General features: G+C 38.1%; 1 protein-coding gene across 7 annotated transcripts in view; it reads left to right on the top strand.

Moving 5' to 3' along the window:
- Positions 1 to 24,601, top strand: part of NRG1 (neuregulin 1) — a 948,231-nt gene that overhangs the window by 898,719 nt on the left and 24,911 nt on the right. For 6 of the 7 annotated variants that reach the window (XM_045821528.1, XM_045821530.1, XM_045821529.1 and 3 more), the window contains one exon: positions 12,862 to 12,991. In XM_045821528.1, the coding sequence (XP_045677484.1) occupies positions 12,862 to 12,991 (130 nt within the window). Of the gene's footprint in view, positions 1 to 7,556; positions 7,673 to 12,861; positions 12,992 to 24,601 lie in introns of those variants that run through there. The other variant, XM_045821534.1, reaches the window with a different exon arrangement.

Below are 24,601 nucleotides of genomic sequence, written 5' to 3'. Positions count from 1 at the left end.
AGGTCTACAACAACCTCATTGAAAATAATTACTTTTATCTAACTTAGAACATATCAGTATTTACCTCATTAAGTCATCCAGTTTTCTGGATAAGACTTCAATGCCCTCCCTTTCCGCCCCTCCCCCCAGACCCGGAGTTCTTGTAATCACTAATGATAGTGATGGATTCCATCTGTCTCAACTTCCACTTCTCTGGTTCTGTGATCTAAGGACAGCTGGACCTTTTCCTGACTTCATGCTACGTGTAGTCTCAGAGTTTCTTGTGAAACAGAGCAAAAGTTTCAATAAATTAGGTATGTTTCTTACTTTCAGAGTTGTATCATTCATGACTTCTTTCGAAGGGTTGCTAAAGTAGTCAGCAGTGTCATCCTTAGCCTGAAGCACTAGTCCCACGAGCCAGGGGACACACCTCACTCTCTACCCAGCCATCTCTCTGCCCACCTTTGCATGGTTCACCTGTCTCAGCCCTAGACTGTGATTCCAGCAGCACAGATTACGTTGCCCATTTAGAAGATTACATTTCATGAGACCTTTTCAATTGCTGTAACTTCCCTTTTGCCATGTCACTATTTTCATGGTTCTGCATGAGAAACTTCAACTTCATGTCAGGATCTGAAGCTAGACTTTACCATAAATCACAGTTTTTCAGCCCAAGGACTACCGTGCATTCATGCAGCAGGAAGTAGCAAACTGAGGGAAGTAACCACCTTGCAGGTGAGCACCGGAAGTCTTCCAGAGGCTGCAGACCCTAGACTGCTTATCTAAATGTATTCCCTGAAGGGTATCACAGCCTTATTTACACGACAAAACTGTCATCCCAGACCCTCCTAACTGAGCTGAGCCTCAGATGCAGGGTTGGGCCCCTGAGAAGAGCTCACACTCAGAGCTGAGACACTTCCTGTGCTCTCCTTGTCTCCCACACACCCATCGGCACACTCCTTTTTGTTGTTGTTTGCTTTCTCTCTGACATTCTGGGTGAGTTCTTTATATTCTTTAAGTATGTGCAGCCAGCATTTTCTATAGATGTTACTATGGGTTTGCCAGTGCCTCGTTCTGACTTCAGAAGAAATATTTTGACACTCTGCATTCATTTATAATTCCCATCTGTTCGTCCACGTGTTCCGCCTGTTCACCTTCGAACAACTAAAATGTGCCATTTACAACTAAAATAATTCACAGATGAAATGGTCTTCATGTCTTCAAAGCAAATAAACATAACAAGCAAAAAATGAAAACAGACAAATGGAATTACCAAGTGTATATTTGGAGGGTTGAATCTGTCAAAGGATAAAATGGAATTATAAAAAATTTAAACAGTAATCATGCACTCTAGTAGTAGTATTGTTATCTAATGACTGTGCTTATATTCAGTCCACTTACAATTATATGAGGTTTTATGATGAACTAATATCAATTGATGAGACTAAAACAAACAAGAAGTCTAGAAAACAAAAATGGGGGTGTGGGCTGGGATCCTGGGATATCGTGGTCACTTTCTGGCTCTGGGAAGAGAGCTTTGATTACAGAAGTGATGAGACTCAGTTAAGGACAACGTTCTTAACAAAGGTGCAGAGCCTCACTGACTCTGCACGTGTCTCTGCATCATGCCGGTCGCTGGATTCTGTAGTTTCTGAACTGGAAAACTCTCACTAGACATGGGCAGCACCTACTTGAGCAGAATACCAGTGCAAATTTTTGCTAGGCATGCAATTTGGTCCTGAAAAGTATTTGACTTCTTGAAAGCTTCTGAATAAATGGCAAATCTCAACTGAAGACAGTTGACTCCTGTATGGGAACATGCAGAATTAAATTGGCAGAATGGACGTGGCCTTGGATTTGGTTCTGTGTGATTGGAGTTGCAGGTGGCTTTGTAGAGCCATGGGTCCTTTCCGGCTGGTGCGCTGAACAAACAGTCATGGCTTCTTGCTCTAAGTTGTTTTCTTGATTAGCGTTGGTGTGAGAAGCACCTTAGTGATGGATGTAAAGAATGAATATTTGTATTAAACACATACTTGCAGTGTCTACAAAATGGTTTATGTTTTAAAAGGAGAAGACCTCAGCCATGGTGAATTATTATAGCTCCAGGAGATGGAAGTGTTTTATTAGCCCATCTTCACAGATAGATATATCACCACTAGGAAAGAAACTAATAAATTATAACTAAGATCTCATGGGTGGACCTTCTTAATAGCCCCTGTTGCAGGCAGTGCAGGGAAGTAGCCGGGCGAGCTTAGATAAGACTCTGGCCTCCACTTTTCTTTAATGATGTGCTTTAACATGTCCTTTTTCAGTTTTAACTACAAGCAAGATGATTTCTAGTGAGTTCCTCCAACAACCGCACGAGGTATAGATAGAAAACAGCCAGACCAGATGACGAGAGTAAGACACTGAACACATGGCCCCAGTTTTTATAAAATATCGTGCACTTTGGCAACAGAATTCAAATTGTGCACCTGTCTGTTTCCATTGAACAGTGAGTTTTAATGCCAACAGTAGAAACACAGGTGCCTGTTAGGTCGGAACATAGAGGCCCAGAAATTAAAAACACCAACAGCAGCTAAAAACGAAGACTTAAGGGAAGCTTTATATATAATGTCATCAAGGCGAATTTATCATTTTGGCCTGGTTCCTGTAAAGGCCCAGGATTTGCCTGGAATATTACCTCCCCCAATGTTCCCATCTCTAAGAAGTATATGCTCTTTAGAGAAACAAAACCTGTTATGAACTAAATATTATGAGACCAGCGTAGTCCTTTGGGGGCAGGGCAAGTGTTTTCTTGAAGTGAAGCATTTAAAATTACGTGTTTTTCCGAAGCCTTGTTTTCCCCCTGTTCAGACTGGCCGTGTGTAAGCGACAGTAACCATACTGAAAAAAGTTAGATTTCCAAGTGCTCCTCGAGTTCCCAGCATTTGTGCTGGAAACCTGAAAACTGCCGATACATGTTTAATAACACATCGTGTTACAGGAGGGGCGTTTTGCTCCTCTGAGCATGAACCTGGGAACAGGGAACTCCTGGGACTTCTGGGAAAATATGTGGGCTGAAATTAGCCAAGTGTTGCAGAGCAAGATTCATATGTTCGAACATGCTTTTACTACTTCATTCCTCTACATGCAGCGACCTTTCACCTCCGTGAGGAAAATGTGGTGCTTATGGAAACGGAATCGGGCTATTTATGCTCACAACCGTCACACACACCCAGAATTGCAGTAATCTGGCTAAATGGTATGTGGCAATGAGCAATCTGGTGTTCCAGAGCTGCCAAGGTGACATTCCAAAAGGTATCACCCAGGCTCCTGTGTTAGAGAGCCACTGATCAGGGACCCCGCCCAAACCTGAACACGTCGGAGGTTGTGTTTTATTGCCTAGTCCCCATTTCTCTACACTTTTGTGAAGGCTCCTTTATTTAAAAAAAAAAAACATTGAAAGTTTAATAGTCTGTCTGAAATCGTTTTCCATCATGGAGATGCTCCTAGAACTTTTAGGGGCATTGGTCATCGGTGTAACTTATACTTTCAGCCATCTATACTTAGAGGGTTCCTTTAGGTCGAAAGATGTGCTATAGTCACATGAGAAAGCCATCCTGTGACTTGGTGGTAACTGAGACAGCTTCACTTTATTGTACGAGTACTGAATATTGAGAGTGACCTCAGTCCTGTTGTCTACCACAGGTATTTCCTAGACTGTGTGAAGAGTAAGAAGAAAATGTGTGGTAAGCAGTTTGATGGCCTCAGGAAGAGGTGCGATACAAAGTGTGAAATACAGATGAGCGCCAGCATGCGGCTCCTACCTAATTGTAATGCATCTAAATGCAAAGTTGTGTTAATTCTTGACCAGGCCCCTATTCCTTTTCCATCACTAGTGTGCTAATTTAAGCAATCTTCCTCTGTCTCCTAGACCTTTGCGATTGCTTCTTTACTGTTCTCCTCATTTTCAATTCCTCCCCTTTCAAAGGTTATAGAATAGGCTCTTAATTCTATTAATTATGGGCCTACTCAAACGCCTAACTCTTTCCATAGTAAACATTAATTCCAGCATGCATAATACACATTAATTTGAGCCAGGTTATCAAGGGCTTCTCTGTTATGGATACATTATTATTACATAGCTTCATTAACTTTACCTTTCTATTTATAATCCATCTCCCAGTCAGACTGAATTGCTGCCTTTCGCTGAACATGACATTCATTTTTCTACCTCCACAGATTCATTGGCTTTTCCTTTAATGGAATGCTTTCTTCTCCCCCAAGCATAGACCTACTTCCCTTCTTAATATATTACCCTTTTAAGATATTTCCTGTTTTGCATATTTATTGTTAGATTCATACCTGGCCAATCTAATTGATTTATTTTTCCTGTTGCTTTTCTGAATATGATCCCTGTATCTCATTGGGTTTTCTTGCTAGTTGATACTGGTATCCAATAATGTCATCTTCAAGTAATGATTATTTTATCTTCTCAATTCTGAGAGTTTTACCTGTTTTTTTTATTCCTGCTTTATTGCACTGGTTAAAGCAATGTTAAATAATATTTTTAGGAGTCAACATCCTTGATTTGTTGACATTAATGGAAATCCCTTCTAGAATTTCCATGTTAAGTATGATTTAGGCTGTTGGCTACAAGTAATATATTTACAGATGATATAGAGTGTTATTCTAATTCTACATTAAAAGACATGTTTGAAAAGGCTAAATTTGACAGTTTTTGCATTTTATTTCAAACATATATAAATATATATTTAAACATGTACATGTATAATATACATTTAAACATGCATATCAAATATGTGAAAATACAAAGAACAGTACAGGATGGGCCAGAACTAGGACTGCAGTTGTGAGTACAACAAACAAAAAGTTAACAGAGCTCTTGTGATCATCACAACTGGCATGTCCTTACCCACATGAACAACTGTGAACCCACTTCTGCCACGCCCTGTACCGTGGGTCTCCACGTAGCTGTCATCCAAGTCAGCAGTCGTCAGCTTTGTTCATCTTGATCCTTCACTTACCTTCCCTCTTGCTGTTTGGAAGCAGATCCCAAACATCTTATCATTTAATGTATAAATATTTTAGTGCATAGCTCTTAAGAATAATAACTGTTTTCAAACACAAGCATGATGTATTTGACACCACGCAAATTAATGATAACCCCTTAGTAGTATGAATCATCTAATCAGTGATCATATTTGAGTCTCATATTAAATAGCATACTTTTGTAACTATTTAAATCAGATTCTAAGTAAGCTTCACAAATTGTTACTGGTTTCTATGTCTCCTAATTCTCTTTTAAATGTCTGCATTTTGGATTTTTCTTTTCTCTCACCCTCTTAGTAATTCTGTTGCTCTATCTCCCTTTGCCTCTTTATACATAGAGAGAGAGGCAAAAGGAGATAGATAGATATTTGTAAGTAACTAGGTTATTTGCCCTGGAGAGTTCTTTGTAGTCTGGGATTTGCCAGTTGCATCCCAAGGTGTCTTTTAATATGTTCCTGTGACTTCGTACTTCCTGTAAATTAGTAGTTTTATTTGGATGCTTGATTAAATTCAGGCTTGATTTTAGGGATAAAAATATTGACAGATGGTTTTATAGAAATTGATTTTTTAATCTCATCAAGTGTCAATTCAGTACCTATTGAAATATTATGCAGCTGTTATTTTTTGCTATGCCACAAATTTTAAAAGTTTGTTGAATATGAATTTGCTTTGGAGTTTCTACATTTTGACCTTTCAACTCCTTTCATTCTAAACGTATTTTAGTTGATGAATAAATTAACCTGTGTCATTAAATGTCACATGGTAATTTTAGCAGCTCGCCGAATACCTGAATCTTTGATCAGTCCACGTTGATTTGTTTCATTGGGTTTCAAAACATTCGACAGATTTGGAAAGTGACAGTTGAACATTTTCTATTTTGACATGACCTTCTCCCAGTCAAACTGATACTGGTAGAAAATGCAGAGTACGGTAAAGAACGTGCACCTTCCGCTTTTAACCTTAGGAGACCTGTAAATATATCAAATTAAGCCAGTCAGATGGACTGCTCATTTTCGCTTTGAAGGCTAGGTGGATTTCAATCTTTTAGAATAGGTAATGGTAGGAAAAGATTCAAGGGACAGCTTGAATATTTGTCAACTCCCAGCTGTGGAAATTTTAGATTTATATATAAAACTGTCAGTAATTAGTAGAAAATATATGGCAGGACTATATTTCTGGAGTTTTTACCTTTTAGATTATTGGCTTTGTCAGGAAGAAAATGTAGCTTTCTTGTAACTTCACCCAGTCAACGACCCACTGTGGGAAGACTCTCCCTGGTCCTCAGAAAAGCCGTGACAGCCTGCAAGGCATTCGGGTCACCGAGATGTTGTTCTAAGAAGTAGTGGACTGCGACGGTTACACCGGGTCATGAGTGAAATACGCTGTCAGAAAAACAAAAGAAAACGAACAGCAACTTCTATGTTTGAAAAATCACCTTTCTTGACAGTTTTATTTTTCTAAGGATAATACTATCTAATGACACCATATCATTTGCTCAGCAGCTGCTGGGAACTTAGGCTTTGCTTTGTGTTCAGCTACAAATGAGCTCAGTGTTATAACAAAAATTATAATTTTGTTTTATGAGCAGAAACACCTGAAGGTCACTTTTCATTCTCCTGAAGAAGGAAGAAATAACGTTAGGGTCTGTCCAGAGAGCCTATGGGAGGGAGAGGGACCTACAGGCGATCTTGTTAACCTGCTCCAGCCCCGATAGGCATTTCACAAAACAGAAAACCAGCATTTCCTAATTCTCTTGTGTGACCTTGGGCAGCCTTTCCCTGTGTGCTTTTGTGAAATTTTAGCTAGAGGGATTTTATTAAAGACCACAGAATTATTGTTCTGAGACAATTTGAATCCTCTTTTTAAATATGGGCTAAACCATAAACTATATTAAAGTTCTTTCTGGTCCGCCAACCTGCGTGTGTTTAAATGATTCCAAAACCCAAGTTCATTGTTTAAACCACTTAATCTTCATTGGCTTTTGGTGTCAACTTTATTCTTCATACAAACTCCCACCTTGTACGTAGCCTCCAAACTTCTAAGAACTTCCGCCTTAGTTCCACGAAGTGAGATGTCCTAATTCTTCTTAGGAAGCTCTGGTGCCAGCTATGGTCTCCTGATGGCTCATCGCTGACTTCCCTTTTTGTGTCTTTAGCAGAGTGCAGCGGAGGAGAGGCAAGGAGATAGTATGCTCCTTTAAATCGCAGTATTGGCTCTGGGAACCTCCAAGTCAGCATAGGTTTCTTTTATCTCCTCCTGTCGGTTTTTCCTTTTCAAGTACCTATATGCTACTCAGCGTAAGATTGAATTACTCCTCGCGAAAAATAGAAATGCCAATCTCAAATGACCATGCTTCAGTAGTTCTGAGTCTGGCTCTGAACTTCTCCTTGGAGAACCAATGTCATTCCCTTGGCATCTGCAGAAGCATTTCTGCTCAGCTTCTGCTCCAGAACTTCATCATCGGGAGCCGCGTAAGCACTTTTTTTCCCAGTAGGAGTTCAAAGCTTCTAGTAAGTCACTGCAGAGGAGCTGTATTCTGAGCAAGAATAATTTCAGGTTTTAGATTTTTTAAACTGAAAGACCAAAGAGCAAGAAAGCATGCAGATTTCCAAATCCGTAGCCACTGAAGATATCTCAGGTAAGATTTAAAAAACAAACAAACCTGTAAAGTTGTAGTGATTGACAGTTTCATATTGGAACGTAAAAATTGTTAAAATTTGTATATTTGAGAAAACTGCAAAGTTACTTAGTTTAATTTTCTTCCAAGTACATCATTAAGAATTGTCCTAAAAAGCGCTAGTACAGACTCATTCACTTGGGAAGACTGGATCTAGTGATTGCTCTTGGGGTTAAACACCGTACATTCATGCTAATTCCTGCTAATTGTCAAAGAAGAATAGAGTGACTTCTTATCAGCAATTTGCATTTGTGTAAGGGCCCTGGTCTGTTGCTGCTGTCTACTCTGCTGATAAGGAAAACACCACTTAAAACAAGCATGGAAGTAAGCCATCCTTTCCAGCGTTTTTTTTTGTGCGGGTTTTTTTTTGTTTGTTTTTTTTTAAGCCTTCCCTAAGCAGAAAAAACCTGGCATTCTACAGGAAATATTGTGTGATTTCTTGAGAAAATATTTAGCAATAAAACAGAGAACACTTAATTAACTCCTCAAATTTTTTTTCTTCTGTCTTTAAAGTGTGCAATAGTATATGATTTCCACAGCGTTAAGTTATTCTGTGGATGTCGCAGCATTTAAAAAAATATTTTAAGAGCTTTTAAACTGTTAAGATGACACACAGTGTTATAAGTAAACTTAATTCATGTAACTGGGAAGTTTGGTCAGGAATATTAAAGATTTGTGTGGACCTCGAAAGTTGACAATAATACAGATTTACGATGTTTTTTTCTTTTAACGCACATTCTACTTCAATTTATTTTATAGGCAACTTTAGTGGTTATAAATTAACGACGAGCAGTTGTGATAAAGTTAAAATAGAGCAGATTATTGATATTTACTTAGTTTTGTATAATCATTCAGTGGTTAACCTTCCCAATTAGACCATCTCTCTTCATATTTCATAGAATAATAACTTACTAAGAAACAACATTTGAGGCTTGATTATATACAATTCCAGAGCCTGCACAGAAATGTTTTTGCTTCTCTTTGTTCCATATTTACACCATTAGTAATAGTAAGAGCATTATATATTTGTGTGCAGTGTTGCAGCTGAAAAAGTATTTTATCGCTCTTGACAACAGCCTGGTGATAGCTCATTCTTACAGCTGAAATTACTGAGGCCGGTTAGTGGGACCGAAGTCGCACAAGGAATACTTGCTAAAACAGCGCCTTGGCCCTAATTCTCCCCGGCTAACTCCAGGGTTCATTTCACTACATTTTATGAATAACGGTCTCCTTTTAGGGAGAACTGTTCACAGTCTTTCAATTTTTAACCCCAGTAATTCTAGTTGTTGTCATTATGCCTTGCATAGGCAATTATTAAAGGATTGTGGAAGGTGGGCAGAGAATGGAGGGAGGAAGGAAAGAAGGAAGGAAAGCAGGCAGGCTGGAAAGAAAGAAGGGGTCCCTACTGCATGGCGAGGAATTTCAGGAGTCCAGAAATGGTGATCTTAGTCTCCAAAGCCTTGGTCCTGACCTAATTTGCCAAGAGAGACCGAGTCAAGAATGAAACACCCCGAAGTACATCTCTGATAACAAATAACTGCTTTATTTACACTTTCTTCCTTATAACATAGATGTGAACACATAAGGAAAGTGTGCTTATATAAGTGGCAAACATAAGAGAAATGAAGTCGTATTTTGCAGTGTTCCTAATTGCTGTTCATTTAGCTCTTACTAGAAGGTGACAGACTCCCAAATTAGGACAAACTAGTCACAAAGTGGAGGGAGGCAGGCTTTATTAAGTACTGAATGATGAGTGAGATCTACTCCACTTACTTCCAAGAACAGCTATGAGCGTCATCTTTTATACATTGAGGCACTTTCTATCTGCAAAACCTTTAGCTTCACCTCTAATAAACTCCTCCCAAAGCTCCAGAAGAATAGTGCTTCCACAGTTTGGTTCAAGAAGCTGCTTTGTCCATTTCATGAATTTCTGGCAGAATTACCACAAGCAGGGCGACTTCACAATACAGGGTGTGTAAGCCAAAGGGAAAAGAAATCAATGCAAAACTGATAGGCCTGTTCAGGATTAAGTGCGCATTGTGGTCAGCTAAGGAGAATAAAAGAAACCTGGCACAGATCTGACAGGTGCACATTCACCGTCTCCATCCAGCTTCTTCTGACAACTATGGCTGATTTCTGTGTTTGTCTGTTGGTTGAGAACAGCTGTACCCAGTCAGTCACCCTTTATACCACCTGGGAGTTTGTTGCTGCTTTACAATTCCGTGATCATTTTTGTTCTCACTGCGGCTAGCAGATAAGAGGGCCAAGTACGATAGTCCATGACCATATGAGATCGTTCCTATTTCATTGTCTCCAAGAATTATTTTACCATCAAAGAGCCCATTGCTAGTTTCAAGTGATGATCTAAGAATTGTTCAAATGAGTGTGTCATACTTGGAGCTGCAGGATGGCCTTAAAAGGATAATTATTTTAGGGAAAAATATTTTTAAAGGACTAAAAACCTGGAATTATTTCTAGTATTAACACACTTATTAATCTTGCTTATGTGATAACACAGGATCAGAAAATACAAGGAATAGGTGTGATGCATCTGTCTCTTGCTTATATTACTGCTAATCCTTATTGTGAGTTTATAGTTTGTATGGAGTGTCTGCTTTGGGGAGGATGTTGGTTTTGTTATATTAAGCAAAAGCCTTGGGATTTGTTCTGAAAGAGCCTGATGCGGTGTTGGCTGTGCAGCGTGGGTGAGGGGTGACCCTCAGCAGCCTGTCAGGGATGCAGAGACCGCTGGGGCGCGCTTGGGGCTCGGAGCTCCTCGGCAGGGACAGGAGTGGTGACAGCACACCACAGGTGGTCCATTCTGCGCTGTCACCTGGGGCAGCAAGGATACCCTGCCCAATTTGTCATCCCGCAGAACCCTGTCAGCAGTTGCAAGTCTTAAGCACAAAAACTTGAACATTGAAGGCAAACTTCCTCCTAATATTTTTTAGAAGCAATTGCCATAGATGAAAATATTAGCAGCCAACACTGAAGTAAACAGTTTTGTGACATATAGAAACGGTGTCTTAAATGTTAAGTTATGTTACATGATATATGGGGGTGTTGTCTATAATTTTACAGACCACATGTTGCTAATTACACTCCCCTCTTCCTGCCAAAGGTGGTAAAATACAGCCAATAATGGGGGTAAAATCACCTCTCTTCGCACCCTCCCTGGTGCCTTTTGTTTGGTTTGTAGACCTGTGATGGATACCTTGAAATGCATCTTGGAAAGGACTTCCTGTTCCAATAATAATAAAAATAAGCCATTTATTTTCTTAATTTGAATTTTATTATTTATTGGGGTGACATTGGTTGATAAAATTATAGGTTTCGGGTGTACAATTCTATAATACATCATCTGTATATTATATTGCGTGTTCACCACCTCAAGTCAAGTTGAACGATTTCTTAATTATCCACAGTAATAACTCAAGAATAGTGTGCATCTTTGAAATCCCCAAACTTCCATGATCAAGCTTTTATTTGATTAGTAAATACTGTCCCTATTTGCCCAGTAATTATACCTGCTGTTATTCACTGAGTGCCAGCTTTGTGCCAGTTCTTTTACCTAGATTATTCATAGTCTCTACAAAGACCCCGTAAGAGTGCTATTACCCTAAATGGGAAAATTGAACATCTGGGTGGTTAAGTGACTTGCTCAAGGACACAAATTAGTAGGAGACGGGATCTGAGCCAGATCTGTCTCCACAACGCAAGTCATTTTGACCGTCCTTTGCTGTTACTCCTGAAAGCCATGCTGAGAACAGTGAAATGGTCCAAAAACATGCCTGATTTGAAGAGGCGAGAAGGGTCTTGAGTGATTCAGAAACGGAATAATTAGATGTTGAGTGTTTCTATCGAGTAGAGTAAAAATTAAGCAGAGTTAGAGGAGAAATTGGGTTAAAAGTCAAAAGAAAATGTGGACTAGTGAAAGAAAGGCAAAAGAAAGACAAAAGAAAATGGGAAAATAATACATGAGAGGTTAAAGAAAACGGACATCTGAATATCATACGCAAATACAAAATAAAAATAAGGAAGACAAGGATTAAAAATCATGAAGAATGATCACTAGACAAGAAAAAAGAATTTGTCTAGAGATGCATTTTTTTCCTAGAAGAGTAGTCCTCATTGGCTTGACATACTGGTTTTGTTTTTTGTCCTGATAATGCAAGTGATAAACATTCTGTGAATTAAGCTACTTTTGCCTGAGACTGAGCATCACCTGTAATGTCCCCAGTGCTAAGAGCAGAAGTTCTGATACTAAATGCCCTTAGAGCCTCAAGACTGAGAGCTTGGGCTGCACCCAGTCGCTGCACCTCCTGGTGGAGCCTTCATTTGCAGATAATTGTGGAGTTGGGTAAGTGAGTGTCAAGCTTATTACAGGAAGGAAGGTGTTAGGAACCCAAACTGAGCTAATTTCTACTCTTGATTCACAATCAACGAATATCACAATATTCACCCATTTTGTCATTTTCAGTAATATGAGACAGTCTTTCCATTTTCTCAAAAGTATGATGGCAGTTGGATATTTCAAAAATGTTCTTCTGAGTAAAATTTAGAATAGAATGGACAGTATGGAAAGAATGGCCCCAGATCTATATGATTATATATATATATATATATATTCAGTTAATATGTAATTTTTATTAGGAACAAATAAGCCATCTTGTATTTTTTGCTATATATTATGTCTAAAAAATATGGTCAATATACATATAAAACATACTTTCCAAAATAAATAATTTTGTCAATTAGTTGCTATTAAAAATTGATATCTAAAGTGAGTTGCACTGATGTGACTTTTATATCATTATCTTTGAGCCTTCCTGGAAAATGTGTTTTATTTAATGACAATAGATCTTCTCTCCACTTCCGTGGAAGATAAAATACTGGTTATAAAAAAAGTCGAGCCTATATTCCTGTTACCATAATTCAACTAATTATACTTACCTTTTTATAGTTTTATTCTGTTTAATTGCAGCCAGAAATTACTTAACTTTGTTGCTATTGTTTATTAAGCCTGCAAGTTTAGTGGGGACTGTCATGCCTTCTATGAACGATCCCTCCTAAGAGAATTTAAGATTAAAGGCTGCGCGGAAAGCAGAAAGATAGAGCTAAACCTTTGCCCTTCTTTATCTCCCATCCAGCTACGTCTACGTCTACAACTGGGACAAGTCATCTTGTCAAATGTGCAGAGAAGGAGAAAACTTTCTGTGTGAATGGAGGCGAGTGCTTCATGGTGAAGGACCTTTCAAACCCCTCAAGATACTTGTGCAAGTAAGAACAGAAACCCTCTGTGTGGCTTATGTCCGTAACTGCTTCTTTCAGATGATTCCGTGTCTCATGATGTGGTGTTGCTTCTTTTTCCAATTTCGTTGCATCCTGTTGAATAACGCTTTTTATTTGTAGAGTGTTTTTCCATTTGCAAAAAGTTCACACCATTTGTCATCTCGGTTATATTAGAATTGTTTTTTTTTTTTTGCTTTTTACAATTCTTTTCCTTTTTCATGTTTATATTTATAAAGTTGCTTTCCTTATGGTTTTGATCATTGTTACCTAGAAGAGATGTGCAAATAGCGTAGAGGTCTCTATCGATTCCTACTTCTCCATCCAATGTGTGGATTAAGCTGTAAGATAACATTCCTTTTTGCCCCAGTGATCACCCGCAAAATGAATGGGCTAAGAGATAGAGAAGTACAGAAGATTCTGTACAGACACCGTGGTTGCACTTGACATTAACTTATTGTTTCATAATTATTTTTAAAAATGAAGTTTAGGTTGATCTCACTAATTATCAAAAAAGCAAACTGCAGGTGTTTGGAAATGGATTCAGTGGGTGTGGCATCATCGTGTAGAGCAGGCAGAATGTCCTTTTATGCACTGCCATTGTTTGTAGGTGCATTTAGAATGGCACTCCGTCCTGTGACCTGCAGGGGTTGATACACCATTCATAAGTATCACAGTTATTCTTTCTCAACAGGCAGAATAAAACAATAATATTATCAGTACATTAAATAATTGAACCTTGTAGTTAAAATTAGTAGGTCTCATTAAAAAGCATGCGTTTACTGTTTCATGCATTTTAATTCTACTCTTGATGGTTAGGCTATGTGTGGAACAGGGACTCATATAATTTGATGTGGTAAAAGATATTTACTGTCTCACTTAAATGGTTAAAAATACACATTTATTTTGCAGTTGACCGAGAGCTATGTCCCACTGTTTTAAAGTAGCACTGCTTGTCCTACATGAGGAAAAAATCATGCCAACCTAAAGATTGTCTTCTGCTTTAGAATATTAGCTTGTGACTCAAATATTGACAAAGAAGAGCGAGTTTGTTAGAGAGCTAATAAAGCAATTAGGAAAATGAAAAAAGCTCAAGAACTAAGAAGGCCATTTCCATTTTGCATCATGTAAATAGTGTACAAATATTTATGTGCCAGTTCCCCCCAAAAAACCAACCCTTAATTATTTGTGAGTAATAAAGTGCATCTTAAAAGACACTTCTAAAAACCATGACACACAAACAAAACGCCATTTCATAAGAAATGTTTTGCTGCCCCCTGTTTCAAGACAGGGCCATCTGTAGAGAACTCAGGGACTTCACACACACGTGCCTCCCAAAACTACTTGTGGCCTCAAAAGCTTTTCTTTTAAAAGAGTAGAAGCAATCCCAGGAGAAGACAAGGATTATTGGTGGCATAGTTGATTTTGTCAATCAGACGACATATAAAAGTCAACATAGTCTGTTGGAGTGAATAAAAATCTAGGAATCACAAGAGTGCTTCAATTACTACACATCTCTTTGATAGAGGTAGGGTAATAGTTATAAGCCATGATAAAATTAATAGATAAACGTGTTTTCAAAAATTTAAAGCAAAATAAAAATGAAAGAGTAAGTAGAAGCCAATGATTTCTTTCAGGTTTAAATTATTTCACATGGCTATCAATATTTATTGTTTTAAAATCAATCTTAGAGATTCACTTTTTGAACACCTGTGTATTCAAATCTATATACTTAGAGCAAAGAATTAAAATTTGTCACTTTTATTCTTTGGTTCTGACCATTTGTTGTCACTGCAACACAAACATGGCACCCCCACATTTATCATGGTGAAGCAAGATGAACCGATTTTTAGAGTTTTCTGCAAGGTTTTCTCAGATCAGAATAGAAAACACCAGAAGCTGAGACTTAACAATCTGTAAAATATGAGCTTCATTTATTATTTGGGGAAATCTTATTATTTTGTCCTAATCTCAGGCATACAGTCCAATTATATTTTAATAAATCTCTTTGAAAAACATTGAAATTATGGTTCCTTATAAATTCTTCTCCTTTTTAAACAAAGTCCCCATACTATCTATGCCTCATATTTTTACTTCTTTAGAGAAACATCTGAGACCACTATGTTTTAATTATAATAATGAAACATGATCATTTTTCATCATAGCCTTTGCAAAGATTTACAAGCTGAGTGCGTACATGTGATAGTTTCCAAATACCTCTAAGGAACCAGCGCAGCCATTTTCCACATATTAATTTCAGCCCTTCTGTAGCCCTCCCACGTCCTGTACAAAACATGCAATCACAGAAGTGTTGTTCATTTGTTCCATCTTGGTACTGTGCCAACAACTGCAATTTTTTTTCACCCACACAGTTTTTCATTAAATTTGAAGCCCAACCCAGAGAAAAAAAAATGTGTGCTATATTTTTTAAAATCTCATAGTTAAATGTTTGTTACTTCTCTGATAACTACTAAAGCAGCAAACCGTGGAGGAGCACTCTGTGTCCCCCGCACTCATGGTCTGGGGGGTTCCGCTGCCTTCTAGTTCTCAGCAAATGGGCACCTTATATTTTTATTTTTTGTAATTAGAACCTTTCAGAAAAGTGTTAAAGCTTATTAAGCTTATTATTGGATCTTATTGTGAGAAAAATCTTTGATGTTTATGATTTTGGTAAGCACCCCCCTTACCAGATTTTTAGACCATGTCTTTATTGATGCATCAAAGCAAGCCAGTACCTTACAGAAAGAACTGGAATATTTTTAACATCCAAAATATTTCAGACCTTTTTTGTGAAACAAAAGTGTGCTTTGAAAAATAATTCCTGTATTAAAAGCATTTATAGCATTAAAAATAATCACAACTCAGAATTGGAACAAAGGCACATCTGAGGATAATGTATTGTTCACTAGGCCACTTGAATGGAAGCAGAAAACATGAAAATGTTGCCTTGGCTCCTCACGGTCCTGTGCTCGAAGCCAGTTCATAGTTTCCATATGGGCCATCTGTCTAGAGCAAAACATTGCTGCAGCGTGAGTTACATCATTCAAAATCAGCTTTATCCCCTGGCTGAAGACATGACTCAGAAACACCACAAGCATGCACGTTTCCAAGTAGTCTCTTTGGTCGCCTAATCCACGCTGTCTTCTTGGGATTTGAAGCTGAGGACTTGACAGCAAATCTCTTTTGTCTCTCCATGTAGCACAGGGCGTCCCCAGTGGATTAACCATAAAACGGTAAAACACTTCTCGGAGGAGGGGTTTGCCAGTTACGTGGACTTCCCCCTGGGGACCGTGTGGGAATTTCAGTGGTAGTTCCCATCTTTTATATTTCTCTTCCCTCTCTTGTACTTTAAAATTCATCCTGAGGAAAAACATAGTTGTTATTCCAGATTACATAAAGAGGGGAAAAGAAACATTTCATCTTTTACCCTCTGATGCCCCGTGTAGTCACATGGTTGAGAGGAATAAGTCAGTGGGAACATGGCACTGTCCAAACTTTCCTCTGCTTCCCTCCTCATTCATGTGTATCTGTTCTTCTGAACAGTTTTCTTGGAATATGTTTATGTGATTTTGAAAATCTAACAATGATTTTATACCAGACTGTATTTATAAATCCATTATGTTGTCCCATGGACAGATGTGGCTGCCCCATGAGGGTATTAGACGTTTTACCACCAATTTTGGTGAATGGTCGTGAGCCCTTTTGCATCAACTCTCTGGACGGTATCTTAATTTATAACATAGAGCTAATATGTTCTCCAAATTTCTTTCCAGGAAGTTAGTGAAATGAAATGAATTCATTTCTGCTAAAGTACTTCTAACTCTGGAAAAGAAAGATTTTTTTCCTTATAATAAAAAATAAATGGTAGTATTACGTACTCTCTGTGGACATTGGAAAAATACATACACCTGTCTTAACAGACGGTGTTATCATATTTAATCCCCCAATTTCTCATCTTCCTTTACACCAGCAGCTCTTACTTGATTTGGTGGGGCCACCAGCGAGCTTTATAACTTTGTGTTTGACAGACCATTTAATAGCTCTGATCATTATATACCTTATATGCAAAAAAAAAAAAATCTTGGGAAGATAGAAGGTGCCTTCAAGCATGAGCTGATGATTTTTATAATTCATATGAAACTGTGTAGTGTATATAAGGACCTATATTGTATTATTATTGGAGACAGTTATGAAAAATGTATAGCTGTACATTAGATCACAACAAACATTATAATAAATTAAATTCTATAAATGAAATATTAATTAACATGTGTTTACGGAACAGCTACATCTTTGCCAGGCATTTTTGAAAACACAGAGAAAATGTAATACATGGTGCCTGTCCCTGGAAACCTCGTCTGTTTAGGAAAATTAAGTAGCTAAAAGAGTGAATTAATTAGAGTGACTATATTCCAAATGGTGCAACAGTGATTATTATGGTAATGAGAATTTAAAGAAGGAGAAAAGGGAAAAATGTTGTAGAAGACTTTATAAACAGTTGCGGAGCCTTTTCCATGTAGCAGACAGGCATTGCAGTGGCAGTGACAGTTTCTGTGAGACACAGTGACATGCATACCTAAACCAGCAGCTCTGTCCTGAGAAGTAAACAAACAAAAAACCAAGTTTGACATTGAACCAGATTAGGAGTTCCGGAGGCCAGGCAGAGGACACTGGACATTGTGACAGCTAATGGGAGTCATAGGAACTTCTCGAGCAGTAGGGGGACACCAAAACATAGCAGATATTTAGGGAAGAGAAATTTCTGTACAGGCTAGAGAAATTTGGGGACTAGGTAAGATGGAAAGTCAAAGACACTAGCTAAGGTTAAAGTTTTACAAAATCTTGACATAATATATAAAATATTGATGTGATGATAATATGTGTAATACTTATTAGCAGCTAGATTAACATAATGAAAAGGAGCATGACGATGCAAGTTCATAGTTGTGCCCTGCAGCCTCATCATCTTGGCTACAGAAAGAGGGGTTTGGAATAGATAAAAGGGCTATCTATTGAATTAGAACTTAGGGTCCATGAGAGCAGACCACTAATTGTACTCCAGCTCCAGCCCTGGGAGAGTCCATTCTGCAGAATGAGTGTGACACCTACCTATCACCCTTCTCTGTTTTTAAATACTATAACCTTGAACCGATGCAGAAGCATTTGTGAGCGAGTGAGTGGGTGGGACTAGTGGCTTAGGTCAAGACCATGAGCCCTTCAGGGGACCCTGTCTTCTATCCCTTTTGTGAGCCTCATGCAGCTAGAATCCTGAGGTGTGCTTCTAGGTATATATTAACCCATTTTGACTCTCACTCACTAATTGATTGGAGGGAATCCTTTTGCTTGTACAGGAACCGGTTTAGGTGCAGTTTTGCCTAAAATCAGGGGCACTGACTAAGTAGTCTTCCTAGCTTTGCTTCCTTTGTTCTAAAGTCAGCTACAGAGCCACTGAATTGACCGAGCTCCTTCTCTGAGGCAGCCTCCATGCTGACGCTCAATGTGAAGTTGTGAATAGCACTGTGCTGGCCTCTGGCCCCATGGAATCTCCAGGCTATTGCGAGTAATAAATGTATTTCAAGTAACTAATTTAATTATAGTTATAGGTGTGCCAAATGCTGTGAAGGGTATTTAGGGAGCAAAGGGAATATATAAAGAGGGACCTCAACTAGTCAGAGATAGAGCCAAAAAAAAAAGTGTCTGCAGCCCTCGCTTTGAAAGGCATATGGTCTATTTAGAGATAAAACACAATTTTTTAAATTTTTGTATTGAATGATATAAGTAAAATGTGAATATTTAGGTATATCATCAAAAACCGCGGCTGCGGGGAGAGTAGGCCAAATTGCCAAGTTCTGAACTTAGAGAATTTTGTTTGATGAGACAGGAAAGGGCATTCTCCGGAGAGGAAGACCCAACCGCCAGTCAGCAGTCAATGCGTCATTGTGTCACACACGATGGGGAGATGTATGGGATGTGGACTGACCCCACATCCCACTGAGTTGCTTGACCCACCAACCCACAGATGCATCATGTAGAATAAACAGCAGCAGCGCATTTCAGATCAAGCTGTGCAAACACAGCTTTGGGAAGGGCACCGAGGCTGAAACAAGAGCGGGCTAGTTCACAAACACTGCCATCCTCATTAGCGGGCGTCTGTGTCTTAGACACTGAAAAACAACCTTGGAGACCCAATGAATAACATTGAACAGCGGAGATGTTCTCCTGTCAGTGTTTGCCACTGTACATATCCTGTTATCCTCGCGGATTAAGAATCAGTCTCCAGATCATAATTTAAAAAGAAAAGGGATGATACGTATTAGCTGAACAGAGATAGGAAGATATAGAGCTGGACCTGAAGGAAATGTAATTGGAACATTTTATAGTTAATATTTTCTTTAATGATGTTGAAGAAGGCATTCCCTGAGGAAATAAATGTCTTTTGCAGATGATGTCATAAAAATCACTAAAACACAAATTAGAAAAGCATATCCAAACCTCTAGAAATTTCACTTAAAAAAGTAGATAACAGAATGAAGGTCATCTTGGAAAAATGCAGACTAATAGTAACAGTACGTTTGGAAAAGAATAATCTACAGCCCAGATACTCAGCCAGTGAGGAGGTGAGGTCTCGCCAGAACGCTGAACAGGCGAAGGGGTGAGGGAAGTCCGTGTTGGCAATATAATACTGCAGCCAAACAGACCAGCACTCTGTGAGCTCGAGTACATGGCCTGAACGTCTGACACTCAAACCCACTGATACTCCTCAATAGCTATTTGTTGGCATTTCTATTATTTGACATTTATAAATGTAGACACCACAGAAATTACTTCAGATGTTTTACAATATGAAGGTAATGCCAAAACTAATACTGAGGTTGAGCAAAAAGACAATAGGGACTCTTCTCCTTTAGACAAGGTATTTAAAACTTTCCAAATACTTTTTGTAGAGCAATGACTAGAGAGAGGAAATATCAGAGGTGAACCTTGTTTCCCTTGTCCTGCCTCATCAAGGGAAGAACCTGATGAAAATTAATAAACCTAAAAAATAAAGAAGAGAAAGGATGTCAAAGGATGGCTTATAACTTGACCATACATTTATAAAACCATAAACCATTCATAATGGTCCATAAGATTAGCAAACTCTAAATAACCAAAAATTGTTTGGGAGAGTCCTCAAATATCTTTGAATATATTTAGGATCTCCACCAAAAATATGGGAAATAATTTATTCAATTAGAACATAAAAAATATACCGAGTGCTAAACTGATTTTCAAAATACATGACTTTATGGTCAATTACACACTCAATATATCAGGATATTCACAATATATTAGGTTATTATAAAGGACAGTTTTTATTTTCCTGATGCTGTGTGGAAGTCTTGGTTACTAGATTATATTGCTTTACTGAATGCTAGGTAAACTGTTTTTTTCAGTAACAAGATTTAAATCTGAGATAATAGACTTGCAGTTGAAGAGTTATAGTCCTTTCAAATTCCAAACACAATGTGAAAGGTTTCTATTTAGGGGAGAGAGTCTGTGAAGAGAGCGCTGGAGTTGCTATAAAAAAGTTATTTAGGAGTCTACAGAGGAGAATCTGTCATAAATTATAAAAATAAGAGCCACACGTTCAGTATTGACCTGTAGTTGGCAAATCGATTGACTATGCGAGAGTCCCTTTGATACAGTTCTTCACTGGACACTGCAATTCTATCCTATCTTAGGCTCAGTTTCACAGACATTTTATGAGAGACCTTTATGAGTCAGATGCTGTACTAAACATTAGAGATACAAAAGGATCAAAATGTCACCGTCCTCACAAAAAGATAATCCCAACACAGGTAGATAAGGGGCGTCAAAGAGATCGGGACAGGAAGTGGGGAGATGGGGAGGCGCAGGTCAGGGTTAGTTGGAGGAAGTACTACCTAAGTTCAGACATACTGCCTGTGAACTTCCATCTCATTAAGAACAAATATAGAACAAAGGATGTTTATCACATTATGAGCAGATACTAAAATTTAAAAATCATTTCCATCTTCTAATCTAATCAGTGGAACAAATGGTATATATATTTTTGAAGCTACGGCAGGGGCTTGATGGTTATTCAGCCAGGTTCTTTTAAGAAATAAAATTCTTGGAATTTGCTCAGACTCATTCCAAAGCACATTGTTCAAAATCTGATTAAGTTGACCATCCTCCTATCTCCAAGCAAAGTGGTAGATTGGATGCGTCACATGTAATGCTCATGTAGAAATAAGTCAGAGGCCAGACAGTCTCCCTGTTCTTGTAGAAGGAGTTCCATAGAGTTTAATCAGGGCTTGGAGAGGAGATGAGTTTGCATGTATACATGCTTTTTCTACACAGTCAATGGAGTCTGCGGTCAGCTTATGTGGAAACTGTCTCAGTTTCCACTTCCGTCCATTTGACTTGGCAACCGCGCTAGACACCCACAGAAGTTACGTGATGACCATTGTTGCTGAACACTTGAATTGCTGGGGGATAGGGTTTGCAGTTTGTTTTACCTCCATGTTTGTCTTAGAAATTCACTCTATCAAAAATGTTTTTTAGAAGACCTTGAGCCCTCCCTGACTGGTAATGCCTCCAGAAGAAATAATTGTAGGGATTTTTCGCACAGCGATTCCATGATTAGGATGAACTTCCATTCCCAGAACATTTGTGGTAAAAGAAACCTTTGATAATCACTTAGTTAAATCCCTTAATCTTTTTAAAATTTATGTATGTGTACTTTTTATTGAATTTATTGGGGTGATACTGGTTAATAAAATTATATAGGTTCCAGGTGTACAGTTCTACAACACATCATCTGTACATTGTATTGTGTGTTCACCACCCCAAGTCACATCTCTTCCATCACCCTTTATCCCCCCTTTACCTTCTCCTGCCATCTCCCACCCCCATTTCCCTCTGGTAGTGACCATACTGTTGTCTATGTGGGTTTTTTTAAATCCCTTAATCTTATCACTGAGAAAATCCAAGGCCCACTGAAGCCCAGTGAAGCCCAGTGGGCCACTCACATCCAAGCAAGACACTGCAGTGCCAGGACAGGGGGCCTTTGTCTTCATCTTCTAAGGTCAGGGCCCTTGACACCTTACACTTTAATGTACATACAGATATCTTGGGAAATCTTGTTAAAATGCAGATTCTTATTCATGTGGTCCTGGACTGGGGCCTGGGATTCTGGATTTCTACTAACAAATACCCAGAAGAGGCTGGAGCTCTTGGTCCGTGGACCACACTTTGAGAAACAACAAGGCTTCACACGAAGAAAATGTATCTGAGTGAAGATCAGTGTTCGTGGAAGGCTAGCGCTGCTTCAGAAGTAGCTGAAAATTCCAAAACCAATTGACATACCGTGAGGTCTAGTGTTACTGCGCCAAATATTTCTTATCATCTTATGATAGTGATAAACCAAACCATCATAATGCTAGTTTCCTAAGAAACATCATTTTGGAATTTCATACTAATCAGAAAATTGATTGGATAAGATTTTTCATCCCCTTCACCTGGTTATTCTGTACCCTCTGATCTTAAAACTATTATTTAAGATGCATAAATGACAATTTTCTTTTTTTTAAAGATTTTATTTATTTATTTTTAGATGGAGGGGAAGGGAGAGAGAAAGAGGGAGAGAAACATCAATGTGTGGTTGCCTCTCATGCACCCTCTACTGGGGACCTGGCCCACAACCCAGGCACATGCCCTGACTGGGAATCACCCAGCGACCCTTTGGTTTGCAGCCTGGCACTAATTCCACTGAGCCACACCAGCTGGACGAATGATAATTTTCTAATAAAATGCATATTCCTTCTCTTAATTTGTTAATTTCATGGTTCTTAAATAATACATTCCTGACCTCAAATGCTTGTCTCTCTCTCTCTCTCCCCACCCATACACAGACACACAAACCCACAGCACTCACATATCTTATACCATATTCTTTGTGTGAAAACATGGATTATTGTGTGATTTTTTTTTCAAGGAGGCAAACAGGTAAGATGAAATAATCATTATGGAATATATCTTTAATTCTGAAATCACCTGCTTAACTATAGGGTATGTCTATATGGATTTATAGTCCTGGTTCAGAAGCAAATACACAAATCAAGACCCCAAATGCTTCAGAAATTATTGTCAAACAACAAATAAGTTACACAGAAAGCAAGTTTCCATGTATTTTTTATGTATCTGTGAAAATGTTCTTATCGCGAAGCATGTGAAATGTCACCTTTATGAAAAATGATCCAGCCTGCAAGGTTATTGTTCTTATTTCTGATTTTCTCTGGGTAGATCTTCCTCTTTTTACTGCAACAAAAGTATTCTAACCAAAAATAACCAGTTCATTTATATAAAAGTGTTTTTGAAGAGTTCAAAGGCGCTATGTCAATCAGTGTAAGATATTTGTCATTAAGCTCATTGGTATTGTTAATGATCATTTATATTTTAACTTGAAACAAGTATGCATAGGGCTGAAAATTGGCAACTGCCAGTATTTTATCTCCCAGGCCTTTCCTCATGAAATAGGAGAAGTATATGTATCAAATCATGTGAGAACATGTTTTTGGCATTGAATTTGGCTTTAAGGGAAAATTTTCGAAATCACCTGTAAAAAAGAATAGTTTTTCTTACACATTTCTTTGATGCCAAATGACTTATTTATTCTTATTTACTCTGGAGAAGAAAAGGTTATATGTAAATCATGAGCTTTGTGCTATCAGAACTATTATTATATTAGACACTTTGCATGATTCTCATGGTTTAATTACAGTATTAGTAATAATTATGGGTCTGGGTGTTGAACATCTGTAAGTGTATTTGCCTCCTAGAATCTTTCGGTGGTCCCACTTATTATAGTATGATATGTGGGTAAAATGAACCCAATCTGAAAGGCTTTAGTTACTGGAAAAGCAACACGAAAAGGGCAGTTAGTTGTAAAAGACTTCCATATTTAGGCACAATAGCCCCACTACATAACCTCGAAAACAGTAGTATATCAATTATAGAATTTTGATACATTCATGTGAGTGGGTAAAATGTAAATTTTATACATTTTTCAAATATTTTTACCTTAAAAGCAAAATGAAATCAAGTACTACTGTAGAAGTTTTAATGTTCTAAGTGTTAAAAGTATATTTGTCTTTGATTTGGGATAACTGAATGAAGTGAAATCTGTTCTAATAAAAATATGCCTCTTTCTGTCTTTCAACATTAAAAGTGAGACCTGATTTGTCATATCTTTAAAAAACAGGGAATGTAGTTTTTCTTCTCAGTACTATCATTAGGGTGTGAGTGTTTCACTTCTAGTGTAGTTCGATGATTTAACTTACAAAAAATACCTAGAAAATAAGTATAAAATTGAGTGTGTATAAAAGTAAAAATTCAGAATCATTTAAATAATGGAAGATGATGGATGGAACCATGTAAGCTCTTTCCCAAACCAGTGTTTTTGTTAAAATTATTTTTCAGTTTCAGTTGGCATGCGATATTATATTAATTTCAGGTGTAAAAAACAGTGATTAGACGTTGATCTGCCTTACAGTGTGATCATCCCATTAACATAGGAAGAGTCGATGATCAGTGGCAAAT

The sequence above is a fragment of the Phyllostomus hastatus genome, unplaced genomic scaffold, assembly GCF_019186645.2.
Source record: "Phyllostomus hastatus isolate PE091 unplaced genomic scaffold, TTU_PhHast_1.1 phas_scaffold_46, whole genome shotgun sequence".
In the NCBI taxonomy this organism is placed as follows: domain Eukaryota; kingdom Metazoa; phylum Chordata; class Mammalia; order Chiroptera; family Phyllostomidae; genus Phyllostomus; species Phyllostomus hastatus.
Note: the sequence above shows the minus strand (reverse complement) of the source record. Positions and strands in the feature narration are given on the sequence as shown.